Raw genomic sequence first — 21,014 nt, 5'->3', positions numbered from 1 at the left:
TGTTGTGGTGTGGTTTTGTTTTGGAGGTGGCTAACCCTTTGCCTGCATGTTGTGGTGTGAATTAAAACTTTTTTTTGTATCTACTTTTTCTCCTTTTTTTCTATTTTTCTCCCATCCCAATTTCATGTATCCAATTCTCCCCTCCCCCATCTTGAACGTTGCTCGACTATGCCCCCCACTGGTCGGTTGTAGAGAGGATAGAAGCCTTGCATCATGTGTTCCCTCCGGCACACGAGGAGGCAGCCTGTCACATCTTTTCGCCTGCCAGCTCGGACTCTCATTGGCGAGGTGTAACGCATGGGAGGCTCACACTACCCTCGCCACTTCCTGTCTCTGCTGTGCAGGCGTCTCCCAACCGACCTGTAGGGGTCGCTGTCCACAACGTCCAATCCCCACCCATCGACTTCCACCCGCTGACTCTGCCAAATGAGCCAGTACGACGGCCGGGCCAAGCCGAAGGCAATGCTGAGACTGGGATTCGATACCGGAGTCTCTTGCATTGGTGACGAGCGCAATCTCCGCTACGCCACCCAGCTGCCATTGGATTAAAACCTTTTGATTTCAAGACCCTGTTTCTACCGTTCACTGCCTGCCTAAATCTTGCCGGTTTGCTCAGAACCTGACCAGAAGTACGACCACAGAACTCTAAGTAAACTAATAGCATTGCTATTAGCCATTAACTCATACCTCACTGCACCTTACCCTAAATTGTACCTCATCCCATTTCTGCATTGTACAAATTTGTACTGTATATTGTATTGTAACTCAGTAACTTTTTCTACTCTGCATTATATGTATATTGAACACTTTTGTTTACGTACTTTTGACTTTCTATTTTATACTTATTTTATACTATTTTTATCTAGCACACTCTCAGGAGCAAAACAGAAAGAAGCATTTCATATAAAAGTATTCTGTACTATTTTTGTATGACAACTAATAAAGAAACTTGAAACTTCAACTACACTACTTGCAAGTATTTCATAGAATTTAATGTCCAAAAATCTGAACTATCCCTTTAAGTTAAAAGGAACAAATAAAAATATAATGGACATAGGGCTGGGCGATAAAACGATAACGATAACTATTGCGATAAATTATTTCCTCGAAATAAACATGAAACGTGGTCGCAAAGTTTCGATATATCGATTTTCCAAGCTTGGATATCAGCACACGCACTAACAACCAATCAGTGAAGGAGATGGCCGACAGTGAAGGAGACCCGCGGTGCACCTCTGGGTAGAGAGGTAGGACTCTAGTAGTAAACAGGGCTGGCTAGGATAACTAGCTTGCACGGCACTATTTTATATATTTACGTGACGAGTATGTGTGTGGCGTGAATTCTGAGGCCACGTTTATAGTAGTGTGGGGTATACAGTGGACGTCGTTTCAATATATTGGGGCGGAAGAGAGTATTTTAGGGTAATATTTATTACATTGTCATGGAATACACCGCTTAGACACAACAGGCTGGCTAGGATAACTAGCTTGCGCGGCACTATTTTATATATTTACGTGCCGAGTATGTGCGTGTCGTGAATTCTGAGGCCACGTTTATAGTAGTGTGGGGTATACAGTGGACGTCGTTTCAATATATTTAGTACATTGTCTGTCATGAGATACTCCGCTTGTCGGCTAACTGCTAACGTGCGCGGACTGATGACGACATCAACATTCGCAGCAGCAAAACAAGTGTATTATATATCTATGCTATTAATAGCCCGTCCATCTGCGCCGGGCATAAGAAGTTAATTAAACTTGACAGACATTATATCGACGATAATTATCGATATCGAGTTATATGAAAATAATTTTATTTTGGCCATATCGCCCAGCCCTAAATGGACATATTATAACCATGAGGCTGTATTCTTAACTCTTTCAGCGCCACGGGTCTAGCCCATCTTTGTTCCTACTGCGCCACCGCTCTAAGAGATAGGGATGCGTGGCGGTGTTTGCAGGGCTATATCTATATTGCACTTCCTTTGAGACTGTGTATGGGGCTGCACGCCGATGAAATGCCTCTGGGCAGACTTTTCTAGTAACCTGAACCAAGGGCTTCACCCGATCGCATTGAATAGTTTTCGGGACCCCCGATTCATTATGCTGTGGTGGGTTATGTCGTGGGCCAAATGGACATAGGATCTACCAGATGGCAATCAAATAATTGGAATATTCTTTTTGGAATCCCACCGGCCACAGGTAAGAGCAATTTAACGTCAATTTCAGCTTGATTGTGCCTTGTTTTCATAGCCATCGCCCTGATCAGCGTATGTTGTTGTACTAACGAATGCCGTTATTGACAATCAACTAATCAGAAATGACCCTCCCCCCTTCATGCATTCATGATGGAACATAATACCGATCATATGCATTTGAATTTTTTATTGTAGCGTGTATAGGGACAAAATGCCAATGGATTAAGTATAATATACGTTGCAGGCTATTACTAGCCTCCCAGGAATGACCCTAGACTGCTCTAAAACCATACTTATATTCACCACGGTATAAAACGGGAATGTATGGATGGATTTTAAATTTTTTTTTCACATCTTGAACGATAGATACTCTATGTCAAATGGGCCCTAGTATTGCATCCATAGCTATAATATAGAATAGTTATAGCCCTGCAAACAAGGTGACCGACTCCATTGGTTTAATGCGTGGCAGCACATAGCCATATCCCGTTCCCAGCGTGGCAGAGAATGAGTTAAAGATGCTGGTGCCTCTGGGAGTCTGTGGAAAACATTTGTTGCACACTGCATGGGCTTGAAAGGTGATACAGCGCTTTCTGCTAGGGGCAGGTAATCTCACTCTAATTTCTCTGAAGTTGCCTACTGCAGCTTTAACACATTCTGCGCCATAAACGAGTTAACTCGTTTTTGGGATCGTTATTTTATTTATTCGCTATATCTATTCATAATTCATAGCTGCAGCCTCTGGTATCCTCTTCAGAGCCTGTCTGAGCTGGCAGACGGTCAACACCGCCCTCTAGGCGGGCGGGTTTAAATACTCAGGCGAACCAGTTTTATACAACGGTGGCATAGAGCAGTAACTCCGCCCGCCCGTCATTGTGAAACGGTCGGTAGTGTGGTGCGGACCTCCACGAGCATTATTTGGAATTGCGATCAGATATTTGGATTATCTCTTTTGCATTACATCAGATACAAGGTAAGGAGATTATATATAAATTTGGTTGATCTAGAGGCGGCTATGTGGCGTAGTGGGCAAGGCGCTCGCCACGAATGACGGAGACGCTGGGCTTGCCTGTTCGAGCCCAGCGCTCCACATTGCTTTCAGTTTAGCTGGCTGTCCATAGTAATACACATTGGCCGTATTAGGGGGTGGGAAACTGATGGGTGGGGATCGGGCGTTGTGGACAGCGACTCCTACAGGTCGGTTGGTGCGCCTGCGCAGTAGAATCAGGAAGTGTCGGGGGCAGCGTGAGCCTCCCACGCGTTACTCCTCGCCACTGAGAGATCGAGCTGCGCAGGTGAAAAGATGCGACTGCTGTTACCTCAAGTACCGGAGGGGACTTGTGCTATGTATGACTTAGTCCACATTGCAGCCGGCTTGTGGGAGGCAAGAAACAGCGTTCGTGACAGGGGAGGGTTGAATTGGATGATACGAAATTGGGATGGGAGAAAATATAGAAAATGGGAGAAAAAGTGGATAAAAAAAAATTTGGTTGATCTGACATTTATTTCTACCGCAATCACAGCTGTGTGACAGTGTATGGCTGGGGGGGGGGGGGGGGGGGGGGGCTACGACGGTCATTTCATGCATTATTAGACCCATAAAACTATATCCATTGAATAAAGACCTGGAGATTAATGGGGTATCAGCGCCCCCTGGTGCTGGCGGTCAATGTGATAAGGAAAGAGGATCCGATTTTTCATTTTGTAAGACAATGTTTTCTCAAAACCCATTTGTTCATTCTGGCATATTCACTTTAATTTTAAGTTTATTATAACTTCTCCCCTGTGTGTAACTCTGTAATACTGTGTTTTTACTGTGTGTAATTGTATTTGTTTGTAACCCTGTACGGCGACCTTGAGTGCCTCGAAAGGTGCCTTTAAATAAAATGCATCATTATTATTATTATAACAATGTCAGATACGCAACAACTTTTATTCTGCACCTTTTGAAAGATTAAGCTCCTGCTAGTCGTGTTACTTGCCATCATATGGGGTATTTGTATACCAGCTTTCAATTTCATATGCACACGCATTCTGTTCGCATATCCATGTTTCATTTTTTTTATATGGCTATTTCTGTCTTCATGTATCTCTGTATGGATAGGTGTGTGTGTGTGTGTGTGCGTGCGTGTGTGCGTGCGTGCGTGTGTGCGTGTGAGGCCGTTAATGTGCTCAGTGTGCGAAGCAGAGCAGTGCTCCTGGCCGATGCTGTCTGTACAAACATAGGATGTGGTGGCGGTCTGGGGGGGGCCAGGGGGAAGTGGGAAGGCATGGGCCAACCCTGATACACACACACACACATGTACACACAAACACTAAACTACTGAAGCAGGAAGCTCCAAATCATACACCCCCCTTGGAGACACGAGAACACACACAAACACACACGCACACACAAACACGCACAGAGGAGGGGGGGCTGCTTGTGCTGCCCTAATTAAAACGGTAGCGACGTACCTCGGCCTGTCTTTAACGAGGGGAACGGAGAAGGAACACAGGAAATGGTGTGCGTCACAAATAAACACGGCCTGCTGCCAGGGGGGTCTTTGAGTGAGTGTTGGGGGGGGGGGGGGGGGGGGGGCTGTGCCATAGGCAGAAAGGATGTGGTCTGTAGAACGCTTTAAGAACAGAGTGAAAACCACAGCCTTGCCTTTATCGCTCTGGTCAGACTGCACACACACACACATACACACTGACCACTCCCACCAGGCCCAGCTAGCGGCTGTCGCCTACATGCTGCTCTCATCTGGCAAGCCACAACACGGTTTCACAAAACACGTGCACGCACACAGAGACACACACACTGCATAATTGTGTGCTTAACATGCAACACAATGAAAATATTGGCAGTTGGTGACCTGGCTCAGATTGGTCCGATAGCAAAGGTGTCTCTTTCTCTCTCCGTCTCAGGCTGCGGTTACACCTTTGTTTCGTTTTCAGAGGAGTTTCGCTTTTCCAGGTCGCAACGTAGCAGTAGCCGAGTGAGACATACGTTTTGCAACCTGAGCACAGTGATGTAGTTCACTGCCAAAGCAGTAGGTGGCAGTAGGTGGCAAACATGAAGGCAATTTATCAGAACTTGAATGTACCAATACACTTCCTGCAAAGAAAATGTCAACAAGGCGCCGCCATCTTTAAATGCCTATTTACCCAATGCAGCACTTATTTTTCAGCAAAGTGTAATAAAAGTGCAATAAACAAAACGGATACATTCACTGTGTGTTCTGCCTCTCATTTGTTGATGAAAGAAAACTAACATCAACACAAGTGACCACCAAGAGCGGATAGTTTAGTCTCAAAAAGGATCTGCGATGTTGTTAGCTACATTGTTAGCTACATGCTAACGTGAATGGAATATGCCAGTATAACAGTATAGCATTGTGGCTAGAAGCTAACGCTAGCTCACGTTAACCAGCCAGCACCAAACTGATGATATCGGGAGCTATCAGTAGCTAGATAACATTAGAGACAACGCCGTGTGTATTAAACAAAGGTGAATAGATGACTGGGCCATTTTGTTTAATGCTTGTTAAGATTGAAAGAGGAGCTTGAGCTAACAGGGTCTGATAGCTAACGCTAGCTCACGTTAGCCAGCTGCAGTGCTCATGCAATCGGTAATGCTAGCAGAATGAATGGATGTAAACTTTATTTAACATATTGCATAATGGGTACAATACAATACGGCTCAATACAAACAATTGTTAAGGGAATGCAGACTGTTGTAGCTTGGACTGGGGTCCTTATAACAATAACTTGACAACACATGGTAGCTGCAGCTATTTGGGACAGCTCTGTTGTCACCGGAAGGGCACGCAGATGGTATCTACTGCGCATGGGCGTTGAGCAACAACGGCTCCGCGCAGATTACACGACATGTTGTCGGCGAGTTTTTGGCGCTATTCCAAAACGGAAACACAATTTAGCGTTTTAAGTAGGGCCACAACATTTCCGGCAAAAACGGCATTTCTATCTAATAGGGACAGCAAACGTATTCAAAAACGTATAAAAACTAGCACAAAAACAGTGTGTGTAACAAGGGCCTCACTCTCTCCATCCTAGTTTTAGGTGTGTTTCCTCCTAGGCCTAGGGCCTATTCAGCAGCTAGCCGTTGAGCCCAGGCCAGGGCTCTACGCTAACCTTTTTCACTAGGGGCACAGGTGCTCCTAAATGAAAAAATTTAGGAGCACACAAAGAAATTTAGGAGCACCCAAAAATATTTAGGAGCACAGTGAAAATATTTCAAGTAACAGAGTTTATTTTTTTTTCAAAAATAAATGTATATTTGTACTGTGCATGTGTGTAAATTAGCTCTTGCTACAACCCTGCATGTTTACATTTTGTATTTTGTACTTGATGTTCATTAACATGTGCTGAAATCAAACTACTGCTACAAAAGGTTCAGTCACTTAACTTTAGCCCCTTTTATGCATACAATGCTTATGTTTTGGCTGTGTTGCTCTTCTAGAAAAATAATCCTTTCAGGGTTGCCTATTGAAATACTGTACACTTTCCTACTGTACACTTTCCTGATGAATTGAAAATGGGGGACCCTGATGTAAACAAGACTAAAGTCTTTCTCTGGTCTGCATCCCCTTAACAATTGTGTGTATTGAGCTGTACTGTATTGTACCCATTCTGCAATCTGTTAATAAAGTTTTCAATCAATCAATCAATCAATCAATCAATCAATCACACCTCCAGTACAGAAACATTGTTTGAGTTTGCGTGTCAGGTAGACCATTGATTGACAGTCGAGTCTGCCAATTACATCACATCGCTTGCACTCCGGCGCTGCAGCTGGACCCATTGCCCACCTCTGCTGTTGATAACGCTACACACAGATACACAGTGGGCCAGTGACTTTGGTGTAGGGGTGTAACAATGCATCGATCCTAAAACAAGCAAAATGAGAGCTTCCGATTGGTCATTTGCTTTATTTCCCATGAAACCAGTCACTTCACTCTACTGTGATTGGACCGTTGGCTTGAGTGCAATGTGGGACTTGTAGTTTTTTAACGATCTCGCAGCGGAGGAAAAAAAAGACGAGAGAGGCTATAATCTGTATTCGCACAGCGTGCGCGTAATTGATTTTTACGGTTCGCATACAAATATTTTTAGGGGCATATGCGAGCAATTTGGTCGCACTGTAGAGCCCTGGCCCAGGCGGTGGGTTTTCCACCGACACCAACAGACGGAACATCTCATCACCAAGCTTTCTTTGTTTCCATTTGTGCTACAAAACCAATGGGACACACAAGACTGTCACCGGTTCTGCGACATTTGAATTAGAGATAGATACCGATATACCGATATTGTCCAACTCTAAATTTCCGATACCGATATATGCAGGGTTTCCCCACCCAAAAAAACGGAATAATTTCAGGTAATTAACATTACATATCTCTTGTTGTGGAATTAACACAACATTATGCATACTTTTGACAATAAATTAAATCAGAATTTGTTCTTACTTGCTTGCCTGGGTAAATAACGGTTATAGAAATGTAATTTTTTTTTATAAAAATTGAAAACCGATACCGATATTTTCCGATATCACATTTTAATGCCGATATCGGCCGATAATATCGGACATCCCTAATTAGAGACATTTGAATTAGGGACGCACCCATACTCATCGGTCTGATACCAAGCTAAAATAGAATATCGATATTGAATTTCCCCCAATACTTAAATTTGATACACCTGAAATCAAAGCAAAGTGACTTGATTATATCTCATTATTACATGGCGTTTTCACATTCGCCGAAATGCTTGCTTGTGATTGGTCAATAGCGCTCGTCAGAGGTCCGTTATTAATCAATAACGGACCTCTGCCGAACAATAATGACCGCTGTGCGCAGCTGTTCGCAATCAAGGCCACTGACACACTGCATCAGTGCAGCCAATCAGACACACCTGCTGGCTGCACTGACAGCGGAGTGTGTGTGACGATGACAGCGGAGCCAGAACAGAACTGCGTCTGCATTTGATCTCGTCTTGTCGATGTAAAATTAATTAGGTATATTGTTAGTAAGTTAGCCATGTAATAAGCGGGATAATGTATAGCTATACTCGATCATTGTCGCAAAATAATTGACCTTCACTGCGTTTAAAACACCTCGGCGCGGCGCCTCTGTATTTTAAACTCCGTGTCGGTCAATTATTTTGCGACAATGACCTCGTAGCTATACATTATCCCTTACATAATCTTTGTCCAATGAACCCAAAATGATGATCCACATCTACACTGTTGATTAAAAGTAATGGATCGGATTGGTACTCTGTAGCCAAAGCCCAGGTATGAGTATCAGTCATCAAACAATTTTGTATTGGTGCATCCCTAATTTGAATATCGATTTGAATTCTTTAACCTAGTTGTGGGAAAGATTCAGGATTAGGGCCGTGGACACCGTGGCCATCTAATCCTAACATTAATTATGTTGATCATTTCAGATCCACGCAGGTGTCCAAGGTGTGGCGTGGCCTCTCACCTCCAGCAGGAAAGGCACAACGGGAACAAATGTGTTGGTGCTGCCAGACAGCAGGGTGAGAGCTCTGCAACAGTGCATCCTCAGAGGGTAGTATCTGCACGTGGGGACCAGCCTGGATGGGAAGGGGGAAGAAAACCGTGGTCAACAACACCACCTGCTGGTCGCTAAGTGTACAGCAACCTGGTAGTTTCACCACTGGTTAACGATGGGGGTCTGGTAATGTTAGAGATGTCTAAAATAATCAATTCATTGATTTGAGAGCCTCATACTCAACTTTGAAATTTGGCAGTTATATGTATGTATTACTAAAGTATTAAATATGTGTGATAAGGCTTCACAATTGTACATAAAAACTAATCAGCCTACAAATAAATGTACTGAATTCATTTGAAACAACTATAAACACTATTCATGCCTACAAGACATAGCATAATGAGAAAAGTTGTCATACATTGAATAATTGCTCATTACATCGGAACAACAGAATAATCTAAAGAGTTGTGCACCATCCTATTATGGACCCAGTTGTGCACCATCCTATTATGGACCCTTTTCACAGATGTGTCACAGCAAAGTAAACAGTTAATATAATAGCATTCATAATTCACAATACCATTACGGCGCAAAACTACTACTGCTCCCGACCGTTCTCCTCCCGAATGTCAGATCATTGAGGAACAGATTTGAATGTCAGATCATTGAGGAACAATAATCAAATGTCAGATCATTAAGGAACAGGATCTAATGTCAGATCATTGAGGAACAGGATCAATGAACTAAACATTAACATCAGTTTCCTGAAAGAAAACAGGAATACATGTACAGTATAAACATACAGAGACCTGGAGATCCGAGGATTTACAAAACAACATTCTTCAGTTACATGGATTTCTTGGGACCAATGCATGCGGACACAAACTTGAACATGGCAGGTGCTCTTCTGTGCAGGTTAAAGACAACATTTACAGGGTTGAGCTGGAGCTGTTGTCAATTTCCCTGTTCCCATTTTATCTAGAAGGGAAGTCAGGCAGGTCATTGTGACGGATCTCAGACAGTCTACCATTGAACCGAGAACATAGAAACTGCCTCCACTGGAGATAATCCTGGGGAATTTTAACACCTACAAACTGGACTCTGTGCCACCCACATAAGCAGTATGTCTCATGTAACACAAGAGGGGTGAAGCTGTTTCGCCTGCACAGACTGGCAGGTTTTCACCCAGGCCCACTCCCTCGAACAGTCTGTCACAGCGGTGACTGGCAGGTTTTCACCCAGGCCCACTCCCTCGAACAGTCTGTCACAGCGGTGACTTCATACTTAGAATATTGTGAGAATATGCCAATACCCACAAAGGCCGTTAGGTGCTATCCAAACAACAAGCCATGGCTCACAGTTACAGCTCACCTGAAAAGGGCCTGATCTCAGTAGCGTGATTACGAAACCTAGCCGCATTTCTCGGAGACGCTCTCCGATTGGCCGACGCCTGTTTCTACACTGGTTAAGCTTAGGCACTAGTGGTCTGCAAGGGCCTTGAAATAAAGCCCGAGCCCTGCCCGAGCCCGTGAACTTCAGGCCCTGCCCGAAAATAAGCCTGACTGTAAATAATATTTTAAGCGCTAGCCCGCGTGAAAACCCGAAAAAAATTATTATTATTATTAAAATATAATTTTTTTTGTATTTGTTTTAAATATTCGAAACACGGTTTTATATGAACGTAATAAATAAACAAAACTAAGAAGCATTTACATAGCCTGTTTCGCAATGCCGTCTCTCCCAGTGCTCGCTTATATCTCTGACTCACACATCAGCCTCGTAAAACGTATTGAAGGCTATAGAATCTTCTTTGACACACACACACACACACACACGACACACAATAGCCTACTCAGTCAAACAAACAAAGGGAAAACAGAAATCAGATTTCGAGCAGAGCAACGTAATGAAAATCACAACAAAACAGGTAGCGAGTCGAGACCCAGCAAATAATAACATCACTCACCAAACGTCAGCAACGCGTTGAACACCGTTAACAAAACCGGCTACATACATCCCAAGAACAAATTAAAACGTTTGCCAACTGGCTATATTCCAACACAACCAATCGAGTTGAACTTGTCCCCCGAGTTCTCCCTGCGCGCTGCAGTAATTACATCCAAATGTTTCTCTGGCGCAAAAGAGAAAGCGAATCTTAAAACGAAGGTTATCCTATAACCCTAGTTATATGAAAAGAAAAATAAAAAAAAACGCAATAAAAAAAATAAAAACGGCGGTGCCCGGGCCCGGCCGAGCCCGAATTATTTATAAAAAAAAAAAGCCCTAACCAGCCCGAACCCGCCGGGCCGGGGCAAGGTTGCAGTGCACTATTAGGCACTCTTCGAAGTTGGTTAAGGTTAGAGTTTGTCTAAGAGCGTGACGGCAAGTTCTTTCGACGGTTAAGCTTAGGCACTCTTTTGAAGTTGGTTAAGGTTAGAGTTTGTCTTAGAGCAGGGAGGGGCAACTGGCGGCCCGCGGGCCGCATGCGGCCCTTACCGACGTTCCATGCGGCCCCAGGCCAATATTAAAAAAAAAAAAAAAAAATATATATATATATATATATATATATATATATATATATTTTTTTTTTTATTGTATTCGACTAAGAAGAGTTGGCAGTCAACTATGACTCCTTTCGATCGATTAGTCGACTATTTGACTAATAGGGGTCAGCCCTAGTGTGCACATATTCAACGCTGTTGAAAGTGCCGTGCAGCAATATGGGGGTTTTGATAAACTGTCGGCTGTTGTTACCGATGGATTCGCCGGGCTTCTAAGGCAGAGTGGCGTTGAGTGTCCAATGCTGCACTGCATTATACATCAGGTAAGTTCGCTAACATAATTTCCATCTATTGTGCGTCACTATAATGACCAATGCGAGTCGAGTGTAGTCAAATTATATGCGAGAGTCGTTAAATCGTTTTTCTTTTTTTTTTATCTGATATAGGAGGCTCTCTGTGCCAAGAAGCTTGAATACAGCCATGTTATGGATTTGGTTACCAAGGTTACCAATCTAATTCGTGGAGGCAACAGGTCACTAAACCATAGAAAGTTTGTCTCCTTTTTGGAAGAGATGGACACTGATTATGGCGACTTGCAGCTACACACAGAAATCCGATGGCTGAGCCGTCGGAAAGTACAGGAGCGACATTGAAACACTGCAAATGCAATTCAATGATCGGTTTGAAGATTTCAACGGCATGCAGTCACGGATAGCGCTGTTTGCCGGCCCCCTCACCGCTACGGTGTCAGAGCAGCCCCCACCGTTGCAGCTTGAACTGTGCGAGCTACAGTCAGATCCTTTTTTTCAAGCAAAGAGAAATGAGAGGGGAATTTCGTTTTGGAAACTGCTACCTGAGCCCCGCTTCCCACTCCTCAGGGACTTTGCCCTCTCTATGGCCAGTATGTTTGGGAGCACATACATACGTGAGAGCAATTTCTCAAAAATGAAGCACATCAAGTCAAAGGAGAGAAACAGGCTGTCGGATGAAACATTATTTCATCTGATACAGATTGCATGCACAAACATTGAAGTTGACATTCCTGCTATTGTGCGCCAAATGGAGAGACCACAAGTGTCTCATTAAAGACAGGGGGGGGAGGAGATGATGAAGAGGTGTAGAGGGGGGGAAGGAGATGATGAAGAGGTGTAGAGAGGGGGGGGGAGAGATGATGAAGAGGTGTAGAGAGGGGGGGGGGGGATGATGGAGAGGTGTAGAGAGGGGCGGACCCCCAGGTTGGGAATCACTGCTGTAGAGCAGGGGTCAGCAACCTTTTTGACATGGAGTGCCTGTTTGAAATATAGTTGTAACTAGTGTGCCTCAACAATATTCCATGCATCGTAATTTTTTTTTCTCATAATCAGGTATTTTTAATGATCATTTTTACATTATTACATCATTATTGTTATTGTTATTATTAACACTTTGGCTGCCGGGAACCGTCTTTAGACGTCTTTGCTGGCCATGCTAAAGTTGCCGGAGGACGCGTTACGTCGTCCTTATATCGATATTTCAAAAATCTCCGATCGGATTCATATGTCCCCTCCGCTGGCCTGAGATCCACCAGCAGGACCCACTGAGCTCTCTGGCGGTTCAGGAGCGCCATCTGGTGGCCGATCGGCGCAATCGCCAAACAGGATGTGGCATAGAGGTTGTGCTAGACGTCCGTAGTACTTCCGGGCGCTCGCTATAGGTCATGGGACTCTGGCTCGTCACGCTACACGGTGATCGATTGGCAATAACTCGATAAACAACATGATTTGGACGTATATACCATTATACAAGCTGGAGATGGACCGGGTAAAAATATATCCCATAATGATAAGATTTCTACTCTACGATGATCGCCCAACGGCGCGCGGAGACTGGGGTGAGTTTCAGCGTGTAACGTTACCGTCTTCGATACTAACTGCTATTATCAACATTTGACCCACATTAGATGATTGGTATAACGCTGCCCACGGAATTATAAACGCCCCCTCGCCCATCCGGTCAACATCAGATGACGTGTAGTAACTTCTAGAAGTACGTCTAGTTGGAATTTTTTATATCGCGCTGATTGCCATCAAACTGTATTTCATCATCAATATAATGCATTTGGGGCTATATATCACGTTCTGGAGAAAGCTGCAGAAAGAGATGAAAACATACTTATACATTAGACCATACTTTACTATGAATATGTGAATGAAAAAGTTTAACGTTGCTACACAATGAACAATACATATAGGACTTTGAATGGGCCCTAATAATGGCAATGTAGCAATAGAATTTAAAAAGTTATAGCCCTGCAAAGAAGGGGACTTTCTCCATAGACAAATAGCGCTGGCAATCTATGGTATATCATGAATTTAACCTTAGGCAGCAAAAGTGTTAACAATATTATTATGATGGTTGTATCAACCCTAAATCTGAGTTGGGGGGGGGGGGGAGGGGGGATTGCAATGCAGACAAACAGCTGCATACAGTGCGACCATTTCACTCACATTTGCCCATTCATTTTAGGACACATCACACACCATCGGTGTGTGTACTGTACGTGTGCTGTCATAGCTCCACCTACAGGCCTAATGGAGAACACCAGGAGAACACCAGGATGTGAATGGAGGGTGAATGTGAGGTATATCGTGTAAATAAGTTTTGATTGATCGCAAGACTACACTGTAATTTTTTTTTATAATAATAAGTTACCAGAACTTAATAATATTGAGTTCAGTTACTGTGCATTAAGGTTTTCAGTTTTCAATCCATAATAAGTTAACAGAAAAATAAGTACACTACACAACCACATTATTTCAACCTAATAAAACTATGTTTATTGTCATTGTTTTAAAGGATAACTCCACTATTTTGGGAAATTAGCTTATTTAACATCTTCCCTGGAGTTAGACAAGAAGATGCATACCTTTTTTGTCTCTGTGCGTGCATTTTAGCTTTGGGAATAGATGCTCCGTTAGCATAGCTTAGCTTCATCACTGGAAGTGAGGCAGGACAGTAGCCTTACAGTGCCTTACAGTGTATTGCAAGGTCTGACATTGACCAAACTTGATATGCATGACCTTGGTGGGCTCTAGGTCAACTCCTGAAAAGGGGGTCAATGTCAGACTTTGCAATCAAAAGTTAGGGGGCTAATAACCCTTGCCATAATTTCAGTGCGCCCCTAACTTTTGATTGCAAGGTCTGACATTGACCCCCTTTTCAGGAGTTGACCTAGAGCCCACCAAGGTCATGCATATCAAGTTTGGTCAATGTCAGACCTTGCAATACACTGTAAGGCACTGTAAGGCTACTGTCCTGCCTCACTTCCAGTGATGAAGCTAAGCTATGCTAACGGAGCATCTATTCCCAAAGCTAAAATGCACGCACAGAGACAAAAAAGGTATGCATCTTCTTGTCTAACTCCAGGGAAGATGTTAAATAAGCTAATTTCCCAAAATAGTGGAGTTATCCTTTAAGAATACAAGTTGACTTGGTAATACTCACATTTTGAGTAAAAAAAAATGGCTTTTAACATGTGCAATGTTCAATAAAATATAAATATAAATAATAAAATTTGTTGATTAATCCCACTGGTCACAATGGTGAACGTAATAATGTTTTTGTTATAAGGCTCTGCAAATGTTACTGAATGTATTTCCAGCTAAATTGAAATAATAAACAAATAAAGGGTCTCAATTAAATATGTGGTAGTAAAAAGAACCTGTGGGAGGATTTCAACAAGATAAATGCGACAACAGTGCAAAATATTTCACTATAATATTTCAAAGCAAAAAAAATAAAAAATTATAATATGCCTATGAAAATGCCCCCGCGTGCCTATGCAGCCACGCGTGCCTAGGGTTGCCTACCCCTGCTGTAGAGAATCTAGAGATACTACCAACCTATGGCCCTGACATCAGTCTTGGTAAAGTCCCTGGAGAAACTAGTGCTACCCTGCCTCTTCTTGACAAGTAAGCCCCACCCCCAAGGAGCAGGAATTGAACCGGGAACCTTCAGATTACCAGACAACCACTCTACCTCCTGGGCCACTGTTGCCCTATACACCAACAACTCGAGGGGCTTGGACAGTGTGAAAATGGCCATGAAGTTTGCAGATGACAGTCACTGCATAGCCCCCAGAGAAGCTAGACCAGTGGTGTGGGGAGAATGTGAGGAAGACAAAGGAGCTCCTCATAGACATCTTGAGGAAGGCTGACCCTGTCCCACTTCTGACACTCGGAGGGTTAGTAGCTACAAGCACCTCGAGACCACCATTGACAGTGGGCTGACCTTCAACAACAACACACAAACCATCTTCAAAAAGTGCCAACAGTGGACCTACCTCCTACGGAGGCTGAGAGATCTGGACGTAGCCCCTCCCATCCACCGCAGCTTTTACATCTGCCATATAGTCTCCTTAAAGGTCCCCCATCTTATAAATGGCCTTTTCCAGTGGTTTGCATTGTTTTCTAGCAATGTGGGGTTGTACCAACACTGACTAGATGTGAAATCTCTACCCAGTCCCATTCCTCCGGTTCAGCTGAGACAAGAACCTCCCCCACTAAACCAAACCATTCTGAATGTACGCGGATCTGTGACGTGTAGGAATTCTGCCACCGCCCGCCCACAATCAACTGTGATTGGAGGAGTTAGCGTAACGTTGAAAGTATGAGCAATACCAAGCGGGTGGAAATAATGCGGAAGCGGTTTCCCTGTCAGCACTTCCTCAAAAGTGTTCGACAGTAGGGGGCGGCTACGTGGCGTAGTGGGCAAGGCGCTCGCCACGAATGCAGAGACGCTGGGCTCGCCTGTTCGAGCCCAGCGCTCCACATTGCTTTCAGTTTAGCTGGTCGTTCATACTAATACACATTGGCCGTATTAGGGGGTGGGAAACTGATGGGTGGGGATCGGGCGTTGTGGACAGCAACTCCTACAGGTCGGTTGGTGCGCCTGCACAGTAGAATCAGGAAGTGTCGGGGGCAGCATGAGCCTCCCACGCGTTACTCCTCGCCACTGAGAGATCGAGCTGCACAGGTGAAAAGATGCGACTGCTGTTACCTCAAGTACCGTGTCCTGATGAATTGAAAATGGGGGAACCTGATGTAAACAAGACGAAAGTCTTTCTCTGGTCTGCATCCCCTTAACAATTGTGTGTATTGAGCTGTACTGTATTGTACCCATTCTGCAATCTGTTAATAAAGTTTTCAATCAATCAATCAAAACCGGAGGGGACTTGTGCTATGTATGACTTAGTCCACATTGCAGCCGGCTTGTGGGAGGCAAGAAACAGCGTTCGTGACAGGGGAGGGTTGAATTGGATGATATGAAATTGGGATGGGAGAAAATATAGAAAATGGGAGAAAAAGTGGACCAAAAAAGAAAAAAGGGTTCGACAGTGTTCCTAATCGTTTCCTAATGATATCGTGCTCCACAAGCAATTAACCAGGGCAGTGGCAGTTTTTGGACTACACGCTGTTGTTCAGGTCTTGCGCTGCACGAGTATGAGCCTCTCTCTCTCTCTCTCTCTCCCTCCCTCTCTCTCAGAATGCAGTGCGCTCCGAGACTCGTGCCGCGCGTGTATGAGCCTCTCTCTCTCTCCCTCACACAGTGAGCGCTCTGTAGTATGATCATGATCATTATGATCGACTTGAATAAGAAAAAATAGGTTTACTACTTACATACTGTATTTGTGTCCTTTGTTCATTAATGTTACCTAAATGTCATAAGCAGTGATGCCACTAACGCGTTACTAAGTAACGCGTTATTGTAATCTGATTACTTTTCCGCGAAAATGGTAATCTAACGCGTTAATCTTTAAAAGCCAGTAATCTAATTGCAGTTACTTGTCCAAGTGGCTGTGCATTACTATTTCGTTACTATCTCATCATAAATTCATAATGCAGGCGGAATGCAGTATTTTATTTCGTTTTCGACAGTCAAAAATACGCTTAGAGCTGTTTACTTCTCTTTGGGAGTGACGTCACATGTCACGTTTTCAAAGCGTGTCTGAGCACGTAACCTCGCGTGTTGATCCATGCTGGTGGGCGCGGCTGTTATTGTTATTTTCAGGCTCACCTAAACTGCGCGCTAGCAGGGAGAAGCTCGCGCTCGTAACGCTTTCTTGCAGCACTGGAAGTTCACTAGTCTACTTAACGTTTGTTAAGCCGGGTGAAAAAAACATTCACTTTGCGGAGGAAACAAAATACTGTCTACCGCATATGGAATATACAGCAGCTGCACAGCACGACCATCGACTTCTACAGGACTCGGAGCTGCACCACCAGCCAAACAGTATGTTCCACCTTTGAGTTAAACATATTTTGCATTGCACTATTCCATGAACATGGAACACCATACTGCAGTATGTAGGTTGTCAGTAGCACACTGACAACACTGCAATTATATATTCCCTCCCCGCCGTATATATATTTCCCTCCCACCCACCCACCCCCTCCTAATGTACAGTCCCCTCCCCATCATATGTATATACTCTGTCATGATCTAGGGGTAACAGTACTGTATATTTGAATACCGTTTATGTCACAAATGTATCAGTACTAAATACCTATATGTCCCTATGCCATAAATGTCATGTATGTTGTGTATGTCATAAATGTCTATATGAATTGAAAATGGGGGACCCTGATGGAAACAAGACAAACGTCTTTCTCTGGTCTGCATCCCCTTAACAATTGTGTGTATTGAGCCGTACTGTATTGTACCCATTCTGCAATCTGTTAAATAAAGTTTTCATTCATTCATTCATTCATTCATTCATTCATTCATTCATTCACACAATAATAAATAATAATAACGTAGAACCATATCTGAATGGGGCAGGCCTCAAAGGTAGGCTACATATCAGCCTACATGTGGTGTTATTGACCATTTATCTTTTGTGAAATCTATAGATCTATAGATAGCAAGATAGGCATACCTGCCCTATTAGTACATTTTACTCAAATTGAGTACATTTTACTAAATTTTTTTTGTCATTCTTATGTTGTGGCAGCAGCAGGGGGGACGACTTCGTAACCTAGTTACTTTCAAAGTAACTAAGTTACTCTGATAATCAAGTAATCAGTAAAGTAACTAAGATTACTTTTTAAAGGAGTAATCAGTAATCAGTAATCATATTACTTTTACAAGTAATCTGTGGCATCACTGGTCATAAGTGAATTGTATAGAAACAACTCACCAAAATGTACTATTGCACAACTGATTTGACAAAAGAAATCCACCAAGGTATCTGCCAGTGCAGGTGGGTGACTGTCACTAAAATCACATTGCGAGTATGGGCGGAGCCCAGCCTAAAACAGCTTGGATTTTGTAAGGGTAGAAAGTGGTGCACCAAAGTACTTGATTAAAAATACAAAACAATTAATTTTATTGAAAAAAAACATTACAGGTGTGTTCCATAGACTCACAGGAATTGTGTAAAATTGCCCAAAGGGGGCAGTGAAGAAAGCAGGTAGGATCACGACTCGCGAGGAACTCAACTCATAACCTCAGCACATGCTTTCAGATCCTGCTCTCTGATAAGAGATATGCTGCCCCTGCATTCAAAACAAACAGAGGCAGGGCCAGTTTCCTCCCCTCTGCTATTAGGCTCCTTAAACAGAACCCCCTTGCCCTGCGCCTGGAAGAACTGAACCTGTTGTGCCAACACCCCCCATGCACTCACACACGTGCAAGCACTCACACATATTCCCAGAATGAGGAGAGGGCTTTGTTTTTTTTGTATCAAATTTGGGGCATTGTTTTTATTTTTAACATATTTTCCAAAGAAATTATGCCTCCTGTTTTTACTGTGGCATTCTGTTTCATATGTGGTGTTATTCACTTGTTTTATTTATTTATCATCTTGTCTGTATGTAGTGTACTGTGTACCGGAGCAAAATGTATTTCCTGTGTGGACAATAGCCGACAGGAAATAACACTCTGGCACAAAGCTGTATCCTCTAGCAACGGAATTCTACCAAAAAGGTCTATACTTACTTGATGGTGCCTATGATGACCTGACAGAGAGGGTAGATGAGGGGCTGGAGTACTTCACTGGGATGCAGGGTGCTGAGGGCTCGGCACCACAGATACAGACAGTGGACGAACTGCCAGTTATACACCGACTGGTACGTCTCCTGTAGAACGACATGCGTGAACACAACCCATATCACTCACATCACTCAATACTTTCAATATTACAAGTAGCTTTAGAAAAAGAAACATACAAGAGGTCGTTTGTCCATAGTGACGTCCGCCTCCTTAACAAACATGGGTGAACAGGTCTGTATGGACAGTGTGCTAGCTGAAATCTGGCTTTGTCCCTTTATACTGGTGTAAAATGTGCGAGTGATTTTCTATCTTTATTTTATATTATTCATATTATCATTATTATTCCCTGTGGGGAGACTGGCAAATTTCCAATCTTGGTTGGACAATTAAGTTGTATTAAATTGAATATCTACCATGACAAAAAGAAAAATCCTAAAATCAATCTAGAATTAACTTCAATTCACAGGGAAGTTTGAATGTGATTTTCTGAACAGTTGTCTCAATATTTTTTTTTTATCCACTTTTTCTCCCATTTTTCTATATTTTTCTCCCATCCCAATTTCGTATCATCCAATTCAACCCTCCCCTGTCACGGACGCTGTTTCTTGCCTCCCACAAGCCGGCTGCAATGTGGACTAAGTCATACATAGCACAAGTCCCCTCCGGTACTTGAGGTAACAGCAGTCGCATCTTTTCACCTGCGCAGCTCGATCGCTCAGTGGCGAGGAGTAACGCGTGGGAGGCTCACACTGCCCCCGACACTTCCTGATTCTACTGCGCAGGCGCACCAACCGACCTGTAGGAGTCGCTGTCCACAACGCCCGATCCCCACCCATCAGTTTCCCACCCCCTAATACGGCCAATGTGTATTAGTACGGACGACCAGCTAAACTGAAAGCAAATGTGGAGCGCTGGGCTCGAACTGACGAGCCCAGCGTCTCCAGCATTTCGTGGCGAGTGCCTTGCCCACTACGCCACATAGCCGCCTAGTTGTCTCAATATTTGTATCTCTTTCATCAAAGTGATCATCATTGACCATATTATTCAAAATGGCCACCATGTGAATATGGTCAATACTGACTGGAAAACAGCCTTCTCTGGGACATAGTCAGTCAGGTCCATAAATATTTGGACACCGACACAATTTAGACTAAACACCACAATGGACTTTTTTTTTTTAAACTTTGGCCATTCCCCTGGCTCTTTTTAGCGTTTATCGCATTTACTCTGGTCAAGAATGACCGACAGAAACAGGCTGAAGGGGTACAGATGGGGGGGAAGACACTCTGGGAAAGGCACGGCTGCAGTCCGGGATTCGAACTCGCTAAACCCCAGATCCGTGACGAGCACGGTTGTCCCCGGCGCCGAAATAGCGCTCGAGGTACGTGGTGAGCTACTGGAGCTCCCCCACAATGGACTTTAAATGAAACAATCAAGATGTGCTTTAAGTGCAGACTTTCAGCTTTAATTTGAGGGTATTTGCATCCAAATCACGTGAACAGTGTAGGAATTACAGTGTAGGTATGTATGTGCCCAGAGTCTGGAACCCATAGACATCACCAGATGCTGGGTTTCATCCCTGGTGATGCTCTGCCAGGCCTCTACTGCAACTGTCTTCATTTCCTGCTTGTTCGTGGGGCATTTTCCCTTCAGTTTTGACTTCAGCAAGTTAAATGAATGCTTAATTGGATTCAGGTCAGGTAATTGACTGAACTCTTTGGTTGCTTTAGCAGTATGCTTCAGGTCATTGTCCATCTGCA

The 21,014-nt window shown here is 43.6% G+C and overlaps 1 protein-coding gene across 1 annotated transcript in view; it reads right to left on the bottom strand.

Annotated features, from left to right (window-relative positions):
- noc2l (NOC2-like nucleolar associated transcriptional repressor) overlaps positions 1–21,014 on the bottom strand; it is a 76,564-nt gene that overhangs the window by 36,429 nt on the left and 19,121 nt on the right. Inside the window, exons 10-11 of the mRNA XM_084333034.1 lie at positions 19,201–19,340; positions 8,690–8,801 (exon numbers count right to left, since the gene is read on the bottom strand). Of these exons, the coding sequence (XP_084189160.1) occupies positions 8,690–8,801; positions 19,201–19,340 (252 nt within the window). The remainder of the gene's footprint in view (positions 1–8,689; positions 8,802–19,200; positions 19,341–21,014) is intronic.

Source organism: Notolepis coatsorum (assembly GCF_963971535.1).
Source record: "Notolepis coatsorum genome assembly, chromosome: 17".
NCBI classification, from domain to species: Eukaryota; Metazoa; Chordata; class Actinopteri; order Aulopiformes; family Paralepididae; genus Notolepis; species Notolepis coatsorum.
The sequence above is the reverse complement of the archived record's forward strand: the minus strand, read 5'-3'. Positions and strand labels throughout refer to the sequence as shown.